The sequence below is a fragment of the Pipistrellus hanaki genome (genome assembly GCF_964339955.1).
Source record: "Pipistrellus hanaki genome assembly, chromosome: 2".
In the NCBI taxonomy this organism is placed as follows: Eukaryota; Metazoa; Chordata; class Mammalia; order Chiroptera; family Vespertilionidae; genus Pipistrellus; species Pipistrellus hanaki.
The window spans coordinates 22325962-22347930 of record NC_140504.1 but is presented as its reverse complement, the minus strand read 5'-3'; the positions used below and the strand labels follow the sequence as shown (position 1 = coordinate 22347930).

Below are 21969 nucleotides of genomic sequence, written 5' to 3'. Positions count from 1 at the left end.
TCTTTTCATTCACTTTCTTTTAAAAAAAAATTTTTATTGATTTTAGAGAGGAGGGAGAGGGAGAGAAAGAAACATCAATGATGAGAGAGAATTATTGATTGGCTGCCTCCTGCACGCCCCCTACTGGGGATCCAGCCTACAACCCAGGCATGTGCCCTTTGCAGGAATCGAACCTGGAACCCTTCAGTCCATAGGCTGACACTCTATCCATTGAGCCAAACCAAATAAGGCTCATTCATCTTCTATTATTCTAATTCAATAGGATTCTAATGTACAATAACTTGGCAACAGCAAATATTTCTGGGATAAAGAAGCAATTGGCGCAAATAGAAAGAGATGTCTAGGAAAAATGACCAAAGAATTTAGAAAGAAGTGATGACTTCTATGGTTAAAAACAAGAGTCTGGTGTTTAGTTTTGCATTTCTGTACAGAAAATAGGTGTTGTTATTCTTGTTCAGAATATGAAATTTGAATTCCATGTGTAGGTTTTGGAATGTCTAAAGTATGGCTACCAAATTTATGATCTCTAAAAAAAAAAAAAAAATCTGGCATTTAGTCTTCTGTTCATATTCAAAACCAAGAAATAACTGTATTCCTAAAATATGTTAATTTTCTATATAATTAATTCATTAATTGATAAATATTGATGATATACACTCTCAGTTCTGGGTTCTCTTTGGGGGCATGAGGTGGTTACGCTAATAGCCTCTTGGGAACAGAAATAAAAACAGGCCTTGGACAGATGTTCTCATTCTACTTTTCTGTAATTCTATCCTTCCTCCTGAAGGATCAGGAGGGAGACACCTGGCTTTGGTGTCTACTGCGGAGCCCACCCCTTTGGACAAAGGCTTCCAGTGGGGGCCTACCCCTGCCCTGGTCCCCACTTTCCCATCTCACGTCCTCCCTAGGAAAGCATAGGTGACCAAACAAACTCAGTGTAATTATCTGATGTAATTTGCTTGAATGTGGGCAAGATATTCTCAGTCTTTCACCATTCACTCTCTCTTACATGTAGGAAAGACTTTCGCTAATTCTGCCTGTGATCTCCAATCTAAACCCATTGAAGAAAACCATGAAAGGTGCCGATTTTCAACTGATTTGACCAATACTGAACATTAGACTATCTGTGCAGCCTCCACTCCAAGGGCCAAGAAGGCAGGGATGGGGCCTGAGTGCCTATCTCCAGATACACTCAATTAGACTATCTCTTTTTGGCATAAGGCAAGTGCTCAGGGAAGAAAATGAATAAAGGGAAGAATAAAATATATAAGCAGATTTGCTTAGAACAAAAACAGTGACTTTCCCAATTCAATCTGTGCTAAATGCAAAGATGCTTATATTCAAGAGAAATACACCGACTGTATACTTGGGGCTTATAGGAACTATGTATGTGAACACAGTTCACATTGGGGTGTTTTGGAATTAACCGTTTCATTACTATTTTTCAGGTTCATCAAAATAATCATTCTTATGAACTCACTAGAATTTCTCCTTTTGTTTTTCTTTGTTTCTGGCTGCCCATGGGATGTTGAGGCATTGCAAAAATAGATTTCTACTCTGTAGTCTGAATTGAAGCTGTGCTAAGGGGCTATGAATCAAAAGCACTGGCTTTAGAAATAGAACAGTAAACTGGGGACAACGTTGTAGATGCTAATGTTTCAATGTAAACATGCATTTCAGGTCAGTTAAAAAGGGCATATTGCTTTCTAAAACAGAAATAGAAGTTATTGTTTTTTTCTCCATTTTTGTATCTATTCTTCCATTTTCTGAATACATGCCCAAGGTAAAAGGGCAATCAAGATGATAAACACATAGACTGGCTGTGGTCTTGGAGCTCAAATATGGGTATTCTCACTGAAAGCCCCATGGTTCTAGTACCGCCTCCCCACTCCACCCTGCCCATAGCAGGATTTTATACCTTTTCATTAGTAAACTAAGCAGCCATTGTTTTTTCTTTACATACTAAGGCAGATGATAATTTAAAATTTGCACAAGAGACATCATCCTCTTGGGTGAGAGATGTCGAATAACATCACTTCTACAGGATTAGAAATATCTCTAAGAAGCAAGAACATTCAATCACTCTGGAGTTTGTTTTTGTGAATATCTGTTTTAATCTAAATACTCACTGGTGCTCATGTTGGTGTGTGGAAAACTACCAGTGTGTTAAACTCACTCTCACGTGTAGCTGTGACTGTTTATCTGACCTCAGTTTTATCTGAGCCCTCTGACATGGAAGGTCTATCATGCAGTCTATTGTATTATTTTTTTAAAATTCTAAAATGGGATATTTCCTTCTTGAAAATTTACACATTCTAAGGATTTAGGGTTAACCATGTCTAGGCTTTGGAAAGGGAACAGGTTGAAGGACAGTAAAGGTAGTTTAGGACAACAATAAATAAGACCCTATTTATCCATTTTCATTGGGGATGAATGAAATAGGGACTGTACTTTTACTAGCTTTATAAATAACTCAATGTTCACTTTCTTCAATATTATCTCCTTCATATGAGAAAGAGCACAAATACCATAAAACATGATTCATGATGTAATAAAATGGCTCCTTTTCTTAATTTAAAATATTTTCTCTTGTAGTATATTCCCCTATGATTTTGTCTTTTATATTTTCTTCAAAATGTTTTCTTTACATTCTGACTTTGATCACAATGGAATTTAATTTTGTATTTTTTTTATTTAAAATGTTCCAGACTATTTTTCTTAAATGGGATTCTGCCTGTGCCATCAGTCCTATAAGAAGAAGCATTAGAATTTTGTCTTCATTAACATGTAAGCAAAGCAGGATCTTAAAAGCTTGTATTAAGGAAGGTTTGCATTTGAATAGGTGAAAAGTGGGAACTACTGCCTTATACTCATGTGTATGGTGATGTAAAAAGACTCGCTATTAAATACAACTTGTGAATGGTAAAAGTCTGATAATCCAAATTTTGGATAACCTACATTACACATTTTTATTATCTGGGGTATTCTATTTTTTACCCCCAATTCCTTGACTACTCTACCTTTGCTTCTGAATCAACACATTTTAAGTTATGCATTATCCAAATAATCTAGAAATAGGTGGGGATACTAATGCAGGATATCACATTTAACCTCTGAATTTCTTCATGACACCCATCTCCTACAGAGGCAGCCCGTGACCCAGGAAGGTTGTCCTGTCCCCTCACAAGCCCAGCCACAACCTGCTACCAGGCCGGTACAATAAGTTGCTTTGCTCAGATTTAGGAACTCTGGTCGCTGAAGGTTTTTTGAGATTAATTTGAATCTGGCAACTGTCAGAGGCCAGCTTATAGACTTTTAGAATAAATGGAAGAGAGGCTAAAAGGCTAATTCCAATGTAACCCTGATATTTGGGGTGGGTGGGTGGGGGCTAGCAATCTGAACCCATGCAAGCAAGCCCAGTGTACATTCTTGAAAACCTATAGTTGAGTCACTGACTCTTTCCCAGAAACTGGTCTTGCAGAACCTGTTACAGAGGCCATAAAACTGTGAACAGTGCACTGCCCCGGAGGGAGGGTTATCATCACTGGCACCTGGCCAGACCATCAGATATGGCCTGGTGACCTCCAACACCTGGGGGCCTTCTTGCAAAACCACGAAAAGGACGGAAACATAATCCATATTTGTGGGACAAAGACTCCAGAAAGATATAAAAGAGAAGCCCCCCGCATGTTACTTTACTCAGATTTGGAAAGTTATTTCTCTGAGTTCGCCGGTTTAAATGAACAGTGTCGCTCCTTTTCTTTAAAAGGGTTGCTTGGTTTTTCTAAATATAATCTACATATTTGCTGCTTGCTTGCTTTGGGGCAGTTTTGAATTGTGAAAATACCTGTGATGATTTGTTAAAATGAACAGTTACTACCTGCTCTCTTCCAAATCCTCACCTTTGGATTTATTAAAGTGATTATACAGATGATGGTGTGTTTAGCTACTAAACACATAAAAATTGTTATAATCATCCCTTGGTTAAACAGTTTTCAACTACATGGTGGAAAAAATTAAAAAGCAGACAAAGCACCCACATTATTATGAGTCAGCAAAACTTTTCCATGTTAGAAACATGTGGAGAAGCACACGTCTAGTGAAAGCAATAGAGTCTCGACTGTCACCTGATTTTTGTAATCTTCCTCTTGATCTAAGTGATTTTATTTTCAGTTTTTTTTTTTTTGTTTGTTTGTTTTTTACTATTTTGGGTAACGTCTGGAGGGCAGGTGTATTCCTAAATATTGGATGTGATTTTAAGTTAATGACTTTTCCCTAAGTTCACTTTGTACCATGTTTTTGACTAGATTTGTCTCATCTGTTATTTTGAGATTATCTCTCTGAGTTTCCAGAACCCATTGTCCAGGTTGAGAGTGACAATAAGCCTGACATTTTAGGCAAGAGATAACTCACCCAACTTAATTCTGTACAGAAAATGTGAAAGGTGGGACAACATGGGACAGGGGTTTTAGAACAAATGAGCTGTGATTTAAAATAATTTCACTGAATCTGGAAAGAAGAACAGAACAGAGTAAGTATGTGTTAATAGTTTATAATTTCCCCCTCATTTTCTATATTATTTTAAATATTTTTTTTACTCCCAATAATGATGAAATGTAAAAATACTTATTTTGATTCACACTGGATGGCAAAGACTCTCGCTGAATATTCACATAGAAGAAGAGAGACAGCGGTTGGGGCTTCAGGTAGGATTGCTGGGCTTCTACTGTCAATGCGAGGCTGCTGATGGCCATAGTAAATGATGCTCTTTCTTAAAACTGCTGTCATGAACAGCTCAGCCTCTTACTCCAAAGGACTGGCGCTTCTAAATTACAAATTGTACTACAAATCCAAAGAGTCATACCATAGTGGAGGATGAAAAAAGTCCTATTTCCATATATCAAAATTTCCCAAAGTGGGTCCTATGGAACAGGAGCTCCTTGGAATGTTCCTGAGTGTTACTCAAAAAAGCTTCTGTGGTCAGATTAATCTGGAAAACACTACCCTCACTGAAATGACATCTGTGCTGTGCTTCTTCCCTTCCGCGGGACATCTAATTTAGAACCTTCGAGGTGCTTATTTGCACTAACTTTCTCAGAGGCCATGTTTTCCAAACTGCTTTCACCCCGGAACCCTGTACTTGGAAGAGCATCTTTGGAACGTGTGTTCTGTGGAACTCACTTTGGGAGATACTGAGATGCTATGACTCCGGTGGTATGCAGCTAACTAGCTCAAAAGTCTAGATTATCAGTGATTTAATCTAGAGGCAGTTAAATAGGCCCCAGTGTGTGGTATCTAACAGGCATGTCATTTCTGGGTCAGGAATGCTGGTGTGACGAGCTAAGGCAATTTGGGGGGGAGGGTATAAAGGGAAGATCAGTCTAAAGATGGGTCAAAAGGAGGGGAAAAAAATCTGACATCATTGGAAACTGTTTACCCAGAGTATGTATTCTATACTTTGAAATGTACAATGAAATGTTGCCCTTTCTAAACCTTCTGCATTGATTCAGATTTAAGAGTTTGACCTGAGAACAACTCAGGAGTGGGGAGACCTAAAGGTTTACCTGGTAAAGAAAACAGTGATCACTGCCTTTCTGAATCCCTTGTGTATTGTCAGATAGCCCAGTAATATAGATATCCCAATCAATAGTGTAATCAATTTCCTAAAATTACCTTAGATGGGATTGAAATGATGATGCCACCACTCTCATGCAATCCTGTACGTGGGTTGAAATCGTTCAAGTTGTATGAAATAAGGCCTGTTTAAACTTATCCAGATTACATATGCCCCTTCACTCTATAAAACACTCTCTGAAATAAGAGTATTACATAGACAAGATTCAAGAGGCCACTGGTAACCAGTAATGTGTGCATATGTACATGGGAACTACAACTTCAGAGCTGAGCTAATGGTTTACATTAAATAAATGCAGGTCTTGGGAACTAGCTTTGGAATTTTCTATGTAAGTATCATTTATTCCATTGATTAGAGAATTGCAAATACAATGATTTTTTAAAAATGTCCCTTCCTTAACACCCCCCGCTTCCCCTCCCCTGCCCCCCACCCCCACCCCCAAATCCCGACCCATTTTAAGAATGGCCAGTGGAGCAGTAGCAGAGCAGTGCATGGAGGAGGCCTGGGTTTGGCATCTTGCTGGGGGCTCATGGCATGTGGTCATTCGTTCCCAGCTTCATTTCCAAAAGACTGAAAAGCCATCCCAGGTTTGGCACCATGGTAGCTATTGGCAAGGAGAACTCGGGCTGGGGAGTCTGGGCAGCCTTGGTGGATGATCCAAAGCTTTGGCAGTGCTGCTTAGGGAGGCTTCACATGCAAACGCTCAACTCAATTTCCCTAGTGGCTACATTCAACTTCCCTGTCCCTAGAAGAAGGGAGTATCCAGGAGCTACAGCGCACCCCAAGTGTGGTTCTGTAGGCCCCAAACAGCTGGAGGAGGGAGGGAAGGAGGGAGGGAGAGAGAAAGAGAGAGCGAGCGAGCGAGCGCGCGCCCCAGGACAGGGGAAGGGAGCAAATACTCTGATTGTAGTATTTTATAGACATAGGTATTAACCAAACTGCTATTTTGCTTAGAACTTCTATCTTTTAAAAATCTACAGAGGAAAAAGGGGAGAAAGGGAATAGGAAGTACACGTACTACGTGGTTAAAGTCAGAAATTAATTCTACAAAGCAAAACATAGATGCCATGTAAACCTCAGCTGGGGGGCAGTCATGCACTCCTGCCCTCAGCACCACCTACTGAGATGTTCTGCAGCAAACAACACTAACTTACTAATTTAACTTAGTAGCCTTTCTTCTTCATCTTCACCAAAACCATACTATTTTCATTTTGGACAACAACAATGATCATGGCATTTAAAAACATCTTTCTTTGTGATTATGAATTTTGGAGTTAAGTTAAAAATAAAAAGGAAAACTGTGTACCATAAAATGAAAGAGCTTATTCTTGAGCTTGAGTTGGATGATGGGCTTTGGTAACTCTCTGGAGATAGAATATCCTAAATCTCCAGGCAAACTTGGACCACCTGGCCTGATGGTCCCATACTGACTACAGTCAGCATGTTCCCCACATTTCTCCTCCTGACCCCCACCCCAGTTACACACATCCAACTGTTCAGTGCCTCTTTCTTAGGCAAAGAGCTCAGTCTACATCGTAGTAGGTATTTTGTACTAGAACTCTCTATGGCTAAAAAAAAATTATTAAGGTTCTAATCCTAATGTTGGAATTCTAAAGTCACAATTTACGAAAGTAATCAAAGCTCTTGGGAAACTATTATTCATTCTCACTGGAGTCAAAGATAGGTAAGTGCTGGGAGGAATCAACAGATTGCAGTCCTTGGTGACTGTGAGGGACTCTTTTCATCCTCCCGGGTTCTCTCTGGAACCTGCTTCAGAAAACCCACCCGGCTGAGGAAAGCGAACGGGGCCTTTGAGAAGCTAAAATGACAAATGCTGACTCAGAAAGAACAGAGGCAGGTGGACACTGACATTTCAGACACAGGGCTGGGAATCCAAGGAAAGTCCTGTTTGGCTACTTGAGCCACCACATTCAGGCCAACAGGATGCCTGAGCATTTTCTGTCAATTAATTTATAAAATACTGAGATTGGAAATGTGACTTTGGAAATAGGAAACAGAGAGCAGCAAGCCCAGCCCCAGAATAACTCAGGGCTGTCTTACAATACCGGTTTGAGCTTGAATTCCCAACCTGCTTTTTGGTCACTGAATGGTTGGCCTGGGGAAGCTACCTGCTTCTCCATGGCCATGGAAAAGCGCATCCCCCAGTTTACTACCAAACTCCAAAATGTGGGTGGGAACTCTGGCCTGGGTTTCAAGAAATACTCATGCAGTTCCGATGCTTCCCAGAACACTCCTTGAAAGATACTTGAAAGCTACTAGGATAGGAGAAGAGTGGGAGGGCATAAAACTGGCAGCTGGAGCTCAATTCAGGATGGTAACCTCCCCAGCTTTCTCTCCCAATGCAAACAAGCAACTTCCCAAAGGGGCTCTGTGACTTATTCAGCCACTATTTCCCCTCTATCTACCCTTAAAGATGGAAGGAATTATGATACTGTGACTTGCTTTTCTGACTTCCGCCTAATAGGTTTCTTGGTGACAAAAGACAAAAAAAAATTGTGGCTTCCAGTTGTGAAGTTTAACAGCTGCCTATTACATACAGTAAGGTGTAAGCAAAAGGTTAAGGTCATGCAGGATTAGGATCAGCGCACAAAGACTGGCACAAAGATCGGCTAGATGGTGTACAAGTCTATTTAAGAAATAAAGGGAGGAGGGAAAGGTTGCTTCTGCTGTGTAGCTGCTGCAGCCTCCCTTCTTCCCTCCAAGAGCAGCCACAGAACAGCAAAGCACTCTGAATCGGTTTCTGTGGAGTGGGAAACCTGGGCTCAGGAGGGGAAAGCCTTCTCAGGGCAGCTCTGCGCTCAGTAAGAGAACTGCCACCCTGACGCGCAGGGGACGCTGGGCAGCCTGCCCTGCTCACTGCTCCAAAGTCTGATGCCTGGAGGGCCCTGTAAGGGATCCTGAAATCTTGAAAAGAACCTTCAAAGGGAGAACACATGGCACCTACGCCATTCATTTCATACGTGTGACTCTACAACTAGCTACTTGTACATCTCGAAGGTTGGATGGGAGGATTGGGAGACGTGAAAAAAACAATCTTGCAGCCTCTCAACATCGGCCCTCTTTCCATCGTCACTGGGTACAGACCTAAGACCGCCAGGGAGGGGGCATCCCACGTCTGGGATAGGGGGGATCCTAACCATCACTGCCACAGCTTCACGACATTAAAGGAGACCAGCGTGTTGAAAGTCCTTTAGTCTACGGCAGCCGAGCCCCGAAGGGCTCACTGATCCTCTGTTTTGCTGCTATTCCTGAACTTCACCACCATGACTGTTATGTTGTCAGGGCAGCCTCTGTAAAACGACTGTAAAACTATGCTCTTGGCCCCAAAGTGAGGTTCATCCAAGCGCTCCTTGATGAAGCGGACAGCCTCCTCGTTGCTGAAGGCATCCCAGAGGCCGTCCGACGCCAGGATCATGAACTCGGGCTGGAGCTTGTCCAGGTCGAAGGTCAGGATGTCTGGGTCTGGGATGACCACGTTGAGATTTTTCAGCGGATAATCCCCCAGGGATCGAGACATGGCCAGGATGCCCTGGACCCTCCAGGAGCCATTGAAACTGATGAAACCACCTGGGAAGAGAAGGAGATCATTAGCCTGACCAACAACAGAAAGCTCACACACCTGGTACACAGTCTGGGCACGTGTGCAGAAGGCCGACCGGTTGCAGGTGACATATCGCATGTGCTCCCCTCGTCCCACCCTGGCACTGCCAGGAGAGAACAGTACCCCTGCTGCATGGCTTGAGGTTTGACACTCTACCAGTAGATCCTCCTGCCCTCATCCTTGAAGTTAAATGACTTCAAGAAAATATCAATAAGAATAATGAGGGTAGGAGATGTGTATGGGTGAGGGCATCAGGTTTTTATTTTTTATTATTTAAATTTTTTTTTTTTTTTTTTTTTTTTTTTTTGCAAATGCAGTCCCCTACTACAACAAATCATGCGGTTGAGTTTCCCACATTTGGGGAAATAGCAGGGGTCAGCACAGCCGAGTGCAATGGTTAAGCCTCGCCCTGGGAAAACCACCTTTGTGATCATGGTATCTCCCCAGGTAAGTATGAGGGCATTAGTTTTAACTTGACACCTTGACAGCTCAGTGATTGACAGTAGAAAGCATTGGGGTGGGGATTTGAAGAGAGTGGCAAAAGGCAGGTGGTTGGGGACCAGAAACAACGCTGGAATCCATCATTTAGCTTGAGACTGCCCTTGTTTGTGCCTCTATAGTTCTCAAAACAGTACCCCAAATAGGATCAGGATTTAAAAAAAAAAAACCACAAAAAAACCCTATGTATTTTAACACAGTGTCTCAAGGCTCAGCTTTTGTATCAGGCTGCTTGGATTTAATTCCTAGCCCGTTATTTCCAGCTATCTGTGACTTTGGGTGAGAAACTCTATCTCTCTGACCCTCAGTTTCCTTGGCTGCAATGATGGGGACAATAATAGTACCTATTCCATTGAGCTGTGAGAAAGAAAGGAGTTATTCCGTGTACATCACTTAGAACAGTGCCTGAATGTACCATGCACTCAATAGTATATACTATTACTTTTCTTTAAAGTAATTAGAACTTTGTTCATTCACATATTTGTCAGGAAGTTATTAAATACATACTCCAAGCAAGGTGATTTGTGGGCTATAAAGTTGTGCAAAATCCAGACCTTTCTCTAAAGAACTAGACAGTCTGGCAGGAAAGAAAATCTGCGTTTATCAACAGCTCCAAGCACAAAGTAGTATTCTCGCAGGAGAGACGGGCACCCACAGAAGAGGAGGAAGGAATGATTTCCAGTTGTGATGATCAGGACAGAGTGAGCTTCATGGGCTGTGGGTATCTGAGAACATTTCAGGAAGTGTGATCTAATGGGCAAGAACACGGGCCTCTGGAGTCAGACAGTCCTGGTCTCAGTTCTGGTTTCACCATTCCCTAGCCAGGTGTCCTTGAGTATACAAGCCTCTGGGAGGCTCCGTTTTCTTGGTGGTAAAGTGAGGATGACAGAATCGCTGTCACAAGGTAGGGAAAGAGAAAGCGCATGTAAATTGCTAGGCTTGGCCCCCAACACAGTGATCCTGCGATAGCTGTTGGTGTCACTGTTGTTGGAGACACCATCAGGAATGGAGACTAAAAGACTTAATACGATCTGGCCCAACTGGGTGCAGCAAACTGTCACACAAAAGCTGGAGGGGACATAGGTGTCCCAAAAAGGAAGGCTGTCTACCGAATTCTCCATCTCCACCCCAATTCCAGAATGCAAGCTTATATCCCCAGTCATTAGTTGTGAAGAAAAAAAAAAGGGGGAGGGGGGGATTCCCACTCCCTAAAGTATTTACTTGTATCAGATACTGAGCAAGGTGCTTGGAGAAATGAACAGACCATGTTTTTGCCTCAAGGAACTCCCAGTTGTGAAGGCGAGACAGACAAGAGAGCCATACTTTGTAAAAGGAGACCCATGAGGTCCACAGAGGATGGGACGAAGGTGCACCTCACCCAGCCGCGGAGAGCCTGTGGTACTGTGTGACAGGGAAGGCTTCCGAAAGGACACCCTTAAGCTGGGTCTCATAGGACAAGGAATTGCTACCCACTAGACAGTGAGAACGGCATTTGCAAAGGCATGAGCTATCAGCCATGGCTGGCGTGGCTCAGTTGGTTGAGCATCATCCCCTGCACCGAGAGGTCACTGGTTCAATTCTGGGTTGAGAGCTTGGTCCCCAGTAGAAGGCGTGTGGAAGGCAGCTGACAGAAGTTTCTCTCTCATGGACGTTTCTCTTTCTCTCTCCCTATTTTTTCTTCTCTCTCTAGAATCAATTAAAATATATTTAAAACAAAGAAAAAAAAAAGCATGAGGTATCAGAAACACAGTTCCTTTGGAGAGAGGTTAGTAGTCTGGCATGGCTGGAGGGAAGCGAGATATGCAAGCAAAGGCCCAAAGACCTCGTTAGCCTTTAAATGAGCAAAGGGCTCTTTTGGCCCTTCTGGAATCCTTGACCATGAAGAAGGATGAATTCAGTGGCTGTTTTTGTTTGTTTGTTTGTTTGTTTTTTGTTTTTTTTGCTAGGCAATATTACAAAATCCAATTTCCACGACTTCAGCAGCAGACTCTGTGGGAGGCTACTAATCACTAGTAGTTAAACCTCTTATGCCCCAGAGTCTATCCAATAAGAACCCTGTCTACCCAGCGAGAGAGCAGACAGGGCTCGGAGGCGGTCACAAGCTCACCAGCTCTCTTGATCCTCTTTCTTTCCTTCAGTTGGTAGGGCTTGTGATCATGAGACAAGGGAATGGCGTTCCCGTCCTTGTCACACAGGACCCCTCGGGAGTCACCCACGTTGGCCACGGTGAGGTCTTTATCCGAGAGTAGAGCAATCAAGCACGTGGTACCTGAAAAGTAGAAGAGAGAGGCAGTGTAGGAGGTCAGCAATGCATGGAGGTGCGGCTGCTTCACATGGTGACTGGATCCTTCGGTCATTAATCCGCTCCTGCGGGAGGAGAACTCTACGCCAGCCCGGGAATGACAGCTATTCACATCAACCACACTGATCAAATCTGACAGCCAATTTTCTTCACCAAGTTACCGTGTCACTGAAACAGGCTAGCACAACATTATCATTTTCCCAAGTCATTTTGTCTCCGTTACTCTTAATTTAAACACGTATCACATTAAAAAGGATTAGGGGAGAATAACAATCAGTGTGAAGCTTCAGACAATTGATACATATTTTCTGCTTCTCGCCAGTGCCCAGTTTCTGTGAAGATCCATTGGAGGGTGAGGAGAGTTGCAGGTGGGGGGCGGGGTGGGGCGTTCCGCAGCTGGACAGCCTGGAAGAGCCAGTAATTGACAGATGCCAGCCGCCAGATCCCATGAAGCCATCGGGAACCGTGAGGGAGCTGCCGATACAAATTTGCTTGCACAGCCTGACAGCAAAGACTAGTGGTTAGAAATAGGGTGTGATGGGGGCAGACCATAAAGGTAGAAGCAGAAAAACCTACCGTGATGGCAGAAATGAGGCCTCGGTAGGCAGGAGGGAGGGTTTGGCGGGGGTTGGGGAGGGAGGGTAGGTGACAAGATTGAAGACCTGCTTGCCTGGAGCTCACACGAGACAAAAAGACACGTTCTCTTCAAACCCTTCTTGGGATGAGAATGGATTAAAGCAAATAGAGCTGGACAGTCTGGTCTAATTGGAGCGGCCCTCACTACCTGCCCGATGCCCTGTCCAACTCCTCTCCTCCCTCCTCCCTCCCTTTTGACAATGCCACCGAGTATGCAAATACCTGCTGGAATGCACAACCCTTTAAGTGCTTGCTTCAAACTGATAATGCCTTTGCTTGTTAAAATTATTCATCAATTAGTCTTCATTAATATTTAAACTCCTCATTAAGAAAGTCATATTCCATCACAGAATGTAAACTGCATCTAAACAGCTTTTTAGTCTTCACAGAACAACACAAAAGACTGAATTCTTAAATAGACATAAAGAATAAATACAGGTTGCTATCGAGAGCTGGGAGAATAATTAGCATATTCAAGTTCTTATAGCTGTATTTGAAATTCCATTCGTAAGCCCATTTAACCCCAAACTACCCTGATCAGACATGGAAACACAGGAACTGTTGGTCAATTCAGGATTTCTGATATGGAAATCCTTGTGAAAGGGAAAAAGACTTATGTTAGGGATTATCAAAGCCAATTGCAAATGTTTTACTTAAAACACACACACACACACACACACACACACACACACTGTAAGAATGAAAATGTAAATACAGGAACTATTCATACAGATATAATTTGTTATTCTCAATTTTTGATATTAGTTGCATTTTGGTCTTCAAAACCATCCTCACCTTGTCTGCAAGCACCTGATTGGGTTGACTTGTCTAACACAATCAAAGCATAAATGCTCCTATAAGGCACATTGCCAGAGTTTGAAAGATGAAATAAAAACATTGTGTTACATGACTTGGGGGCATTCTATCACCGTAACTCTTGGAGCTGTCTTTCTCGAAGGCCCTCTTCCCTTCTCACTCCGCATACTGTGAGAGAGTACACTCCTGACCTTCTCTTCCATTGCCATCGAAGTCTATGCTGCTGCCTGAATGACTCTCCTGAGGTCCAATTTAACTGCCTAATAGGTCCACTTGCCTTGACAACAGAGGATCCAAAGAAAGGCCCTGGGGTCTCCACGAGAGGGAAGCAGAGGCATTCACCAGGCTGAGCTCTGAGCTCTGAGCCCCCGCCCCCTCCCCATTCCAGCCACAGCCACTCTCCATCCATCATCTGCTGTATTGAGCTGCCATGTAGGATTTTTTTTTAAAGAGGGGAGAGGTCATTCTTATAGCTGGGGGTGTGGGTGGAAATTTAATTTCATATGTGATTAGGAACCACTGAAGGGTTTTAAGCAGGACAGTGACATTGTAAGATTTGTGTTTTAAAGATCAGTTCAATGGCACTGTAAAAGGTAAACTGGAAGCAGGGAGAACAGGTCAAGTTAATGAAGATCGAAACTAACATAGTACACATAGAAAGAGAGGGTAGAGGACAGGTTATTTAAAACCAGAAAGGGTGGGTCATGGAGAATGAAGGAAATAAAGGAGAGGAGGAAAGTCTAGGATAATGTCCTGGGTGCTCCATGGACAAAGACTTCAGGGGGTGTCTGCATGGGGCTCCTGGAAAAGTTTTCTCTCTCACTGAAAGGGACTAAATGCTAAAAACGATTCACTTCTTTGGGATACCATTGGTTCATGTGTTTCTCCGCCATCTTGCACCGTTGAGGGGACATGGCTCAGTTCAAGGCACTGGGCAGAAGTGAAGTGCCCTAGCCCCCGAGACAAAATGAAACTGTTGAGCCAGTGAGGACTCGCCTATTCTTGTTCTGTGAGACACATAACATCTTTACCGCTTAAGGCTGTTAAGTTGGGTGTTCCTGTTCCCTGTCGTGTCCTGATTCAGGGGCTTATTGTGGAAGACGGGCTCATCAATGAGGGATTGAGAGTGTGGCTGCTCAGATTTACTCACGTGTTGGATATACTTAAGGTTCATGGCCTGCCCAGTCCTTTGCCAAGAACACAATCCCATTGTTCCTGTGGGTAAATAAGAGCAACCTCGTGACGCATATTTCCGGAAGGTACTGCTTTGAGAAAGTGGGGACTGACCATGCTAACAATAGAATCTATTAAGCCAAGGTCAAAATGGCTGCATCCCCAATGTGAAATCAGAGTTGCAGGCAGGGTGCAGGGTCACTGAAATGTCACTATTTCCTTCGTGGAAACCTGCCTGAATCCTGGCTGCAGGCCCAAGAATGTTCTAAAGCAAACCAGGACACCTTACTGTATGCAATTTCTTGTTTGGGCTTTGTAATTTTAGCTTTATGCAACCTGCCTGAATCCTGGCTGCAGGCCCAAGAATGTTCTAAAGCAAACCAGGACACCTTACTGTATGCAATTTCTTGTTTGGGCTTTGTAATCTATTCCTACTTCACAGAACAAGCTGTCTTGTTGCTGAGAACACATGAAGAGCTGAAGTACTGGACTTCCACACAGAGAAAGCAGCAATGGGCACATATATACATGCAGGGAGGCTTAGGTGAGAATCCAGATTGCATGGACAGAAGCTACCCCCCCCCCCCCAATGGCTCCTTTTTGGGTCTTCTTCTATAACTCAAGCTGCCTCAACTTCCCCTCATCACATTCTGGAGGACAGAGTGGCAGGAATAACAATTTGTGAGAAAAAGGTCCATTACAAACTAGAATCATCATTTCTTCCATAAGATTTCTGTGAAAGCACAAATATCAACCATTGACTTTGACACTGGCTGAATATGAGGCAGTCAACTTGATGACAAATACTATTATTTTAAACCCCAGTGCTATGTATTTTAATTCCAGACTTAGCTACACTTGGTCTCTTCCTCGGCAAACATATAATTAACAAAATGACTAGAAGAAATAAGAAACAGCGTGTGAATGCCAGAAAGGTCTTTTCACAAATGAGGTATGCTACGGTGACTATAAAAAACACACACACAATTTATTTAAGGGGGGAGGCCATAATTCACCCGTACAATCTGATGGAGTACTCGTTTAATTTTCCACACTTCACCAGAGCTAAAATATAGATGTGTCATCAGAAGCTCTTGAACACCATTTTGGAATTGAAATGTTCTTCAACTTCACATTTCAGCTGCTGTAATCATCACGTTTACTTCATACTTGACTGTGGCCTGGGAACACCCTTCTATCCCTTCCTTTTCAGTTAGGGAGGACCATGAGACAGAGTTTCTCTCTGTTAAACTGATCACATGCCTTGGGGAGTCTTGGAAACCACAGTAGGCCCTCTTGGTGAAGGAGCTTTTATCTCTACTCCCTGAGAACAAGCAAGCAGCCAAGCTTCTGTGATGCTCATTAACATACTTCTCATAACTATTGCTGACATTTAGTTCAGATGAGAGCATGTTAACTGAAATTAATTTGTAATTACATAATCATATCCTGGATCCTAGGTCTAGTATTTTTTAATGGCAAACAAAATTAATTTCATGGTTCTTTGATTCTTCCTCTACAAGCCAAAGAAGCACAGACTATCTATATCTATATCTATATCTATATCTATATCTATATCTATATCTATATATATATATTCATGTCTTCGTGTTATTTGCTGATTCTTCGGTGAGATAGCTCCTATTTCTTCAGGTTTCCAGCAAATTTCAGTTAGTGTCTCTGTCTCTTTATATGTAAATCTATGGGAGTGGGGTCTAATAAAAGCTTTGGAAATTGAGTTTTCTGAAAAGAGCTGTTTGCTTTTTCATTAAAGGCCACGAGAAGAGAGGCTTAGAGAGAAAAGAGGAGAAGGGTGCAAATGAAAGGTATAGCCTGATTCATCTGGTGCTCAACAGAGAATTACACTTTCTTTCTCTTGGCGTAGAGTCAACCCTCACCCCTATGGCTTCAATTAAAAACAAACCTGGCCTTTGCTAAACATTTATTTAAATTACCACATAGCTATACACCTATTGCATACACACATGTGTTGGAGGGTGACAGTTGAGATATTAATGAAGTTACTGCCCCACTGCGCGCGCATGGCCCTCCTCTATTCAGTCTGAGGCACCAATCGTCCCAGGTGAGATTAGGATTGCTCTGGCTGAAGTGCAAACAGAAAGAGTCATGTTTAGCTTTTGAATGTCAAGGTGACTGTGGAAATTCACAAAGATATAGTATTCTTAAGATAAAAACCTCGTTAGTCTAGGTTCTGGTCTAAACCACAGGCACATGAAGATGGAGCAGTGAGTTTTCCTGCCCCTGAGTCCTGTCTTCTGGCTCCCCCTGACCACTAAGACTGGCCAGGCAGGAGGGTGGTGAGCGGTCGTGGTGGTTGGCAGAGAGGGAAAGACGGGAAAGAAAAAGGAAAACAAGAGAATGCCATTGATGTGCGGATCTCTAACAATTATGTGGAGTTTAAAGCCCAGAAGACCTACCTTGCTTTCTAGCACATAACCTAAGAAATCATCCACTTTTGCCCCAGAATGAAGAGGCAATGGTTGAATGAGAAGCTCACTTAGTCTAGTGCAGTGGTCAGCAAACAGCGGCTCATGAGCCACATGCGGCTCCTTGGCTCCTTGAGTGTTCTAACGCCACTTCTTCAAAATAGACTCACCCAGGCCAAAAACCGACTTCTGTGCATGGGCCACGAAGTTTCAATTGCACTCTATGTGCACGCCTGCATGTGATGTTTTGTGGAAGAGCCATACTCAAGGGGCCAAAGAGCCGCATGTGGCTCGTGAGCCACGGTTTGCTGACCACTGGTCTAGTATGAATCAGGAGCTGCTGGGCTGCCCCTGAGGGAGGAATGGCAACTCTCAGGAGCTTCAGAGCTGGGATGTGGGCCATCCAACCACAAGTCCTGAAGATCCTGGGTCATCCCAGCAGCTGCCAGAACAGTAACAAATCCCAGTACTTAGATTGCCCCTGGGGGAAGGGGGATGGAAACATGAACTCAGTTTGTATTTACACATAAAAACCTGAGAAAAATCAGGAAATTATGGAATGTACCTGGAAGTGAATTAGAGTAAGATTTTAGTATCAGTTACTACAAACTCATAGCTAAGTTATATTCAGTTCTACAGAGATAAATTGTTAGTTTTATACATGTTTGTTTTGTAGCTGTATCATATGTGTAGATGGATCGATATCACATGTCTATTGCATATTACATATCTTATGAAACTTACTTTTTTTAAAAATGCTATAGCAGGTACCAATAATGTTTGCTAGCCAAGACTAAGCTGCCTGTGAATCGGGCCATTAGCCGGTTCTGTAATTATATAAATGATTTCCAGAGGATCTTTTCCATACACACAACACAATCATTTCTATGCCCCACTTAAAGAACTAAAATAAAGGTCGTACAATGATGTGTATTTAGGGTAAATAAATAAAGTCAAATCAGATTTGGGCCAACTTGATCCAATTATTATTAACTCTTTAGCTTACTTTGAAATCAGTGTGACTACAAACTGACTTGAAATCTATCCCTCCTAGAAGGCTGCTCACCCCTAAGATCTGATTAAATCCTGACTTTACTTCCATCTGCTCCAGCTGAACACAGAAAAAGTGAGATCCCGTCAGCACATCAACAATGGAGAAAATACAACCATATTATTCTCTCAGACCTCTAATTATAAGATTGACTGTGTGTGTGCATAAGTGCATGCGCATCTGTGCGTACAGAATCATTTTATGTTCTTTGTTCCCTCATTCAATGCCTACTGCATGCAAATTACTAGGCTGGGTACTGGAACAATGCAGATGAGCAAAATATAGTCCTTAACCCCAAAGCATTTACTACCTAATGGCAAGATGAAACCAGGCACTTAGAATCCAGCGTGGTAAATGCTATGACAGTGCATTGAGTGCCTGTCTGTGTGGATGGGAATGATATGCAGAGGGGTTCAGTCTGGGGAGATGGTAGGATGGTAGGAGGTGCAGAGAACTGAAGGGAGGACGGCAGGGAGGCACTGAGACCTTAACTCCCCCTTGAAGACACAATTGGGTAAGAAATTCACATAGCCCACTATGGTTCCTGGCACAAAGGAAGAGATAAAAAAAAAGATTCTATAGAATAAAAATGAGCGTAAAAGCAACTTCTTAAAAGGGATTTAAAAATATATATTTCACTTTTGAAACAAAGAAGAGAACAAACACTTGCTTGTATTCTTTGACTCAATAATGACAATTCTTGAATTTTATCCTAAGGAAATTCTGAGATGACAGCAGAAGTTCATGTACAAGGACTGACCTCACAGAATTATTTAAAGCAGCAAGACAATAGAAATAATGAAAATGAGTAGACATATATGCATTATGAAATATCCAAATAATAAAGCATTTTGTGAGCATCAAAGATTGTGTTTCTGAAGCATATATATTGTCATGGGAAAGTGCTGATAAGTGAGAAATGAAATAAAACTATACATAAAATTTCTTTATAAGTATATCACATTAATATTTTTACTTGGGAAAAAACTGTCTATAAAATATTACTGCAATTTCATTTATACTTTAATAAATACACACATATATAGAAAATATTAGAAACAAAGAGAATATTGGATATTAAAGTTGCTGGTTTGCATCAGAACCAGAACTCAGGCTGCATGTCAGCTGCTCAGTCTAGTCCTCTGGGCACCTCCTCAGGACTTGGGCATATTCCAGGCTGCTAGCTTGAGCTTCCGTTGACTAAAACTTAAAGGTTCATATTTTCCAAGTGTGAAAAGAGAGCAGTTGTAGGCCCAAGAGTTTAATTGGCACGTAAGGCATGAACTGCATGAACACAACTGATAAAGGAGCTGGCCAGGCCAATTGAAAATGAGGAGATTCTATAAGTAAATGGGGGACACTGCTTTAAGTAGGCCTAAATCTCCTCTTGACTCCCAGCTGTTTAACATGTGAACCGCAGGAGACATCTTTTGAACTGAAAAATGACACTTCCAGGGGCACAACCTTCATTTTAAAAAAATATATATATTTTATTGATTTTGTAGTGAGGAAGGGAGAGAGATAGAGAGCCAGAAACATAGATGAGAGAGTCATCGATCAGCTGCCTCTTGCACACCCCCTACTGGGGATATGCCCGCAACCAAGGTACATGCCCTTGACTGGAATCGAACCCGGGTCCCTTCAGTCCCCAAGCCAATACTCTATCCATTGAGCCAAACCGGTATCGGCACAACCTTCATTTATCTAGAACTCTTTTCAGGATCCCTGGAAAAGCTGTCCCTCTGGTTAAGAGCTGAGAAGGTGGCTCTTAACCCCCCCTGCCCCATCCTGAAAAGGCTTCTGAAGGTGGCCTTTTCACGTGTCACCAGGCTATTTTCTAGGCAAATATAATGAAATCAACCTCTGAATTGGCTAGAAAATGAGGTTTTTAAGCATTAAACATGATGCATGTATTGATAATTAAATTTTGTTCAGGGCAGCACCAGGGGAATGTTTCTCTCTACCTAGTCTACTCCTTGGAGTTCCTACAAAAGCAGGACGTTTGTAGGAGCTTTGCATACTGAGGTGGTCCTGGCCCACAGGCCGTGTAGAATTGCTGGGTGCGGGTGGGAGCACACCTCACCATGTGGCTTCTACTGTTGGTCTGGCTGCATCCCACTCTTAAAGGAGCTATCAACCCCAGGATGGCATCTTCCCTGACTTGCTGGGCATCTGCCATTCTGGCTGCAACAAACTTCTGTCTGAGTCTATAAATGATGCTCACATAGCCTCTGAACTCATTTGCTAGCTAGCCTGGAGGCTCAAGTTATTCATTCATTTAGCACGATTTTAACAAGCACTTTCTGCTCTGCCAGGCATTCCGATAGAATCTGGGTGAGAGAGGAGCCTGACAGTGCTATGAGATGGAGGAGATTCATTTCAACGTGAATAGGAGTTAGCCGAACAAAGCTGGCAAGGAGGAATTTCTGGCTTGTATTTGAGTGGTGTGTACGTATGTGTAAATGCAAAGATTCTTTAAAAATGATGATAACTAGGACACCTGATTTAACATGAGTGCAAGTGTATGTCAAATCTCAATATGGAAATTACTGACATCAAAAGCTCTTAAAAACATCCCCGAGTTGCAAATATGAATATAAACCCACAGGCTACCTAAGAGAATTGAGTTTATTAAGAAAACATGAAAAAGAAGCAAATTCCCATCCTGACTTTAAAATGTCCACAAATCACCCATATAGAATTTTCTGTGACTACTTAATTAATAAAAGGCTTTGACCATATACTATAGTGCCCAATTTCAGCGCTGTCGATAGTAAATTACGGTACTTGATTTTTCTCTTCTATTTCAGTGCACATGTTTAACCTTCTAGAGAGGGAACATGTTGCTCTTGCTAGCTTGCAAATTGAAATTGAAACTAATGTGCAATGGGAAATTCCCAGTCTTAAGGATCTTAAATTAAGAACACATATTATAGTAGTATCGTACTTGGATGGCTAAATGACAACCAGCTGAGGAGTTTCAAAAAAGGGAGATGTGTCTTAGCAATACTTAAGAATTAAATTATTAAGGATATTTTTTATAAAACTACTAGAGGCCCATTGCATGAAGATTCATGCAATAGGCCTTCCTTCCCCTGGCTGCTGACACCGGTTTTCCTCTGGCACCCAGGACCCAGGCCTTCGCTCTGGCTACTGCCTGCAGTCTTCACTCTGACCAGAGCGCCGCTCCTGTAGCTCCCTCTGCCCCCTGCCCTCCTCATCATAGCAGGTGTCCCGCCCCAACCAGAGATGCAGAATGGCTGGGAGGTGCGGCCGCCACCAGCTTTGTTGGGTTAATTTGTATACTCACTCCTGATTGGCTGGTGGGCGTCATGAAGTGATGGTCAATTTACATGTTTCTCTTTTATTAGTGTAAATGTAATGTACTTTAAAATTTTTGATTTACAAATGCTGACCTGGTACTCCTTAAAAGAAATATCTTAATGAAAAGATGAAAGTAAAGGGTTATCCAGAGATAAAAGAATATATTTCACTAAGCACCGAGCAACGGGCCAGCTAATAATTTTTAGAGTATGCTCATCAACTTTGGAAAATTCCTGTGGCCTTAAAGCGGGAACACAAACGGAATAACCCATTTTAGACTCAAATCTGGTAAATTTATACCCAGTGTCCAAACGGAGTATACATTGCCTAAGATCTAGGACCACCTTTCTGGAGGTCAACTTTTAAATATCCAAAGGCTTGCCACTTTGACATGTGGATTATTTTGAGCTGAAGACAAGTCTCAAAAGAGTTCAGGAAGAGTTTTTTTTTTCTTTTTTTTGTTTT

At 42.3% G+C, this 21969-nt stretch overlaps 1 protein-coding gene across 3 annotated transcripts in view; it reads right to left on the bottom strand.

Annotated features, from left to right (window-relative positions):
- Nucleotides 1–1257: 1257 nt before the first annotated feature.
- PPM1L (protein phosphatase, Mg2+/Mn2+ dependent 1L) overlaps nt 1258–21969 on the bottom strand; it is a 279964-nt gene continuing 259252 nt past the window's right edge. For all 3 annotated transcript variants that reach the window (XM_084876040.1, XM_084876038.1, XM_084876039.1), the window contains 2 exons: nt 11863–12024; nt 1258–9223 (listed from right to left, as the gene is read on the bottom strand). In XM_084876040.1, coding sequence (XP_084732166.1) covers nt 8877–9223; nt 11863–12024 — 509 coding nt within the window. In that variant the 3' untranslated portion in view covers nt 1258–8876. The remainder of the gene's footprint in view (nt 9224–11862; nt 12025–21969) is intronic.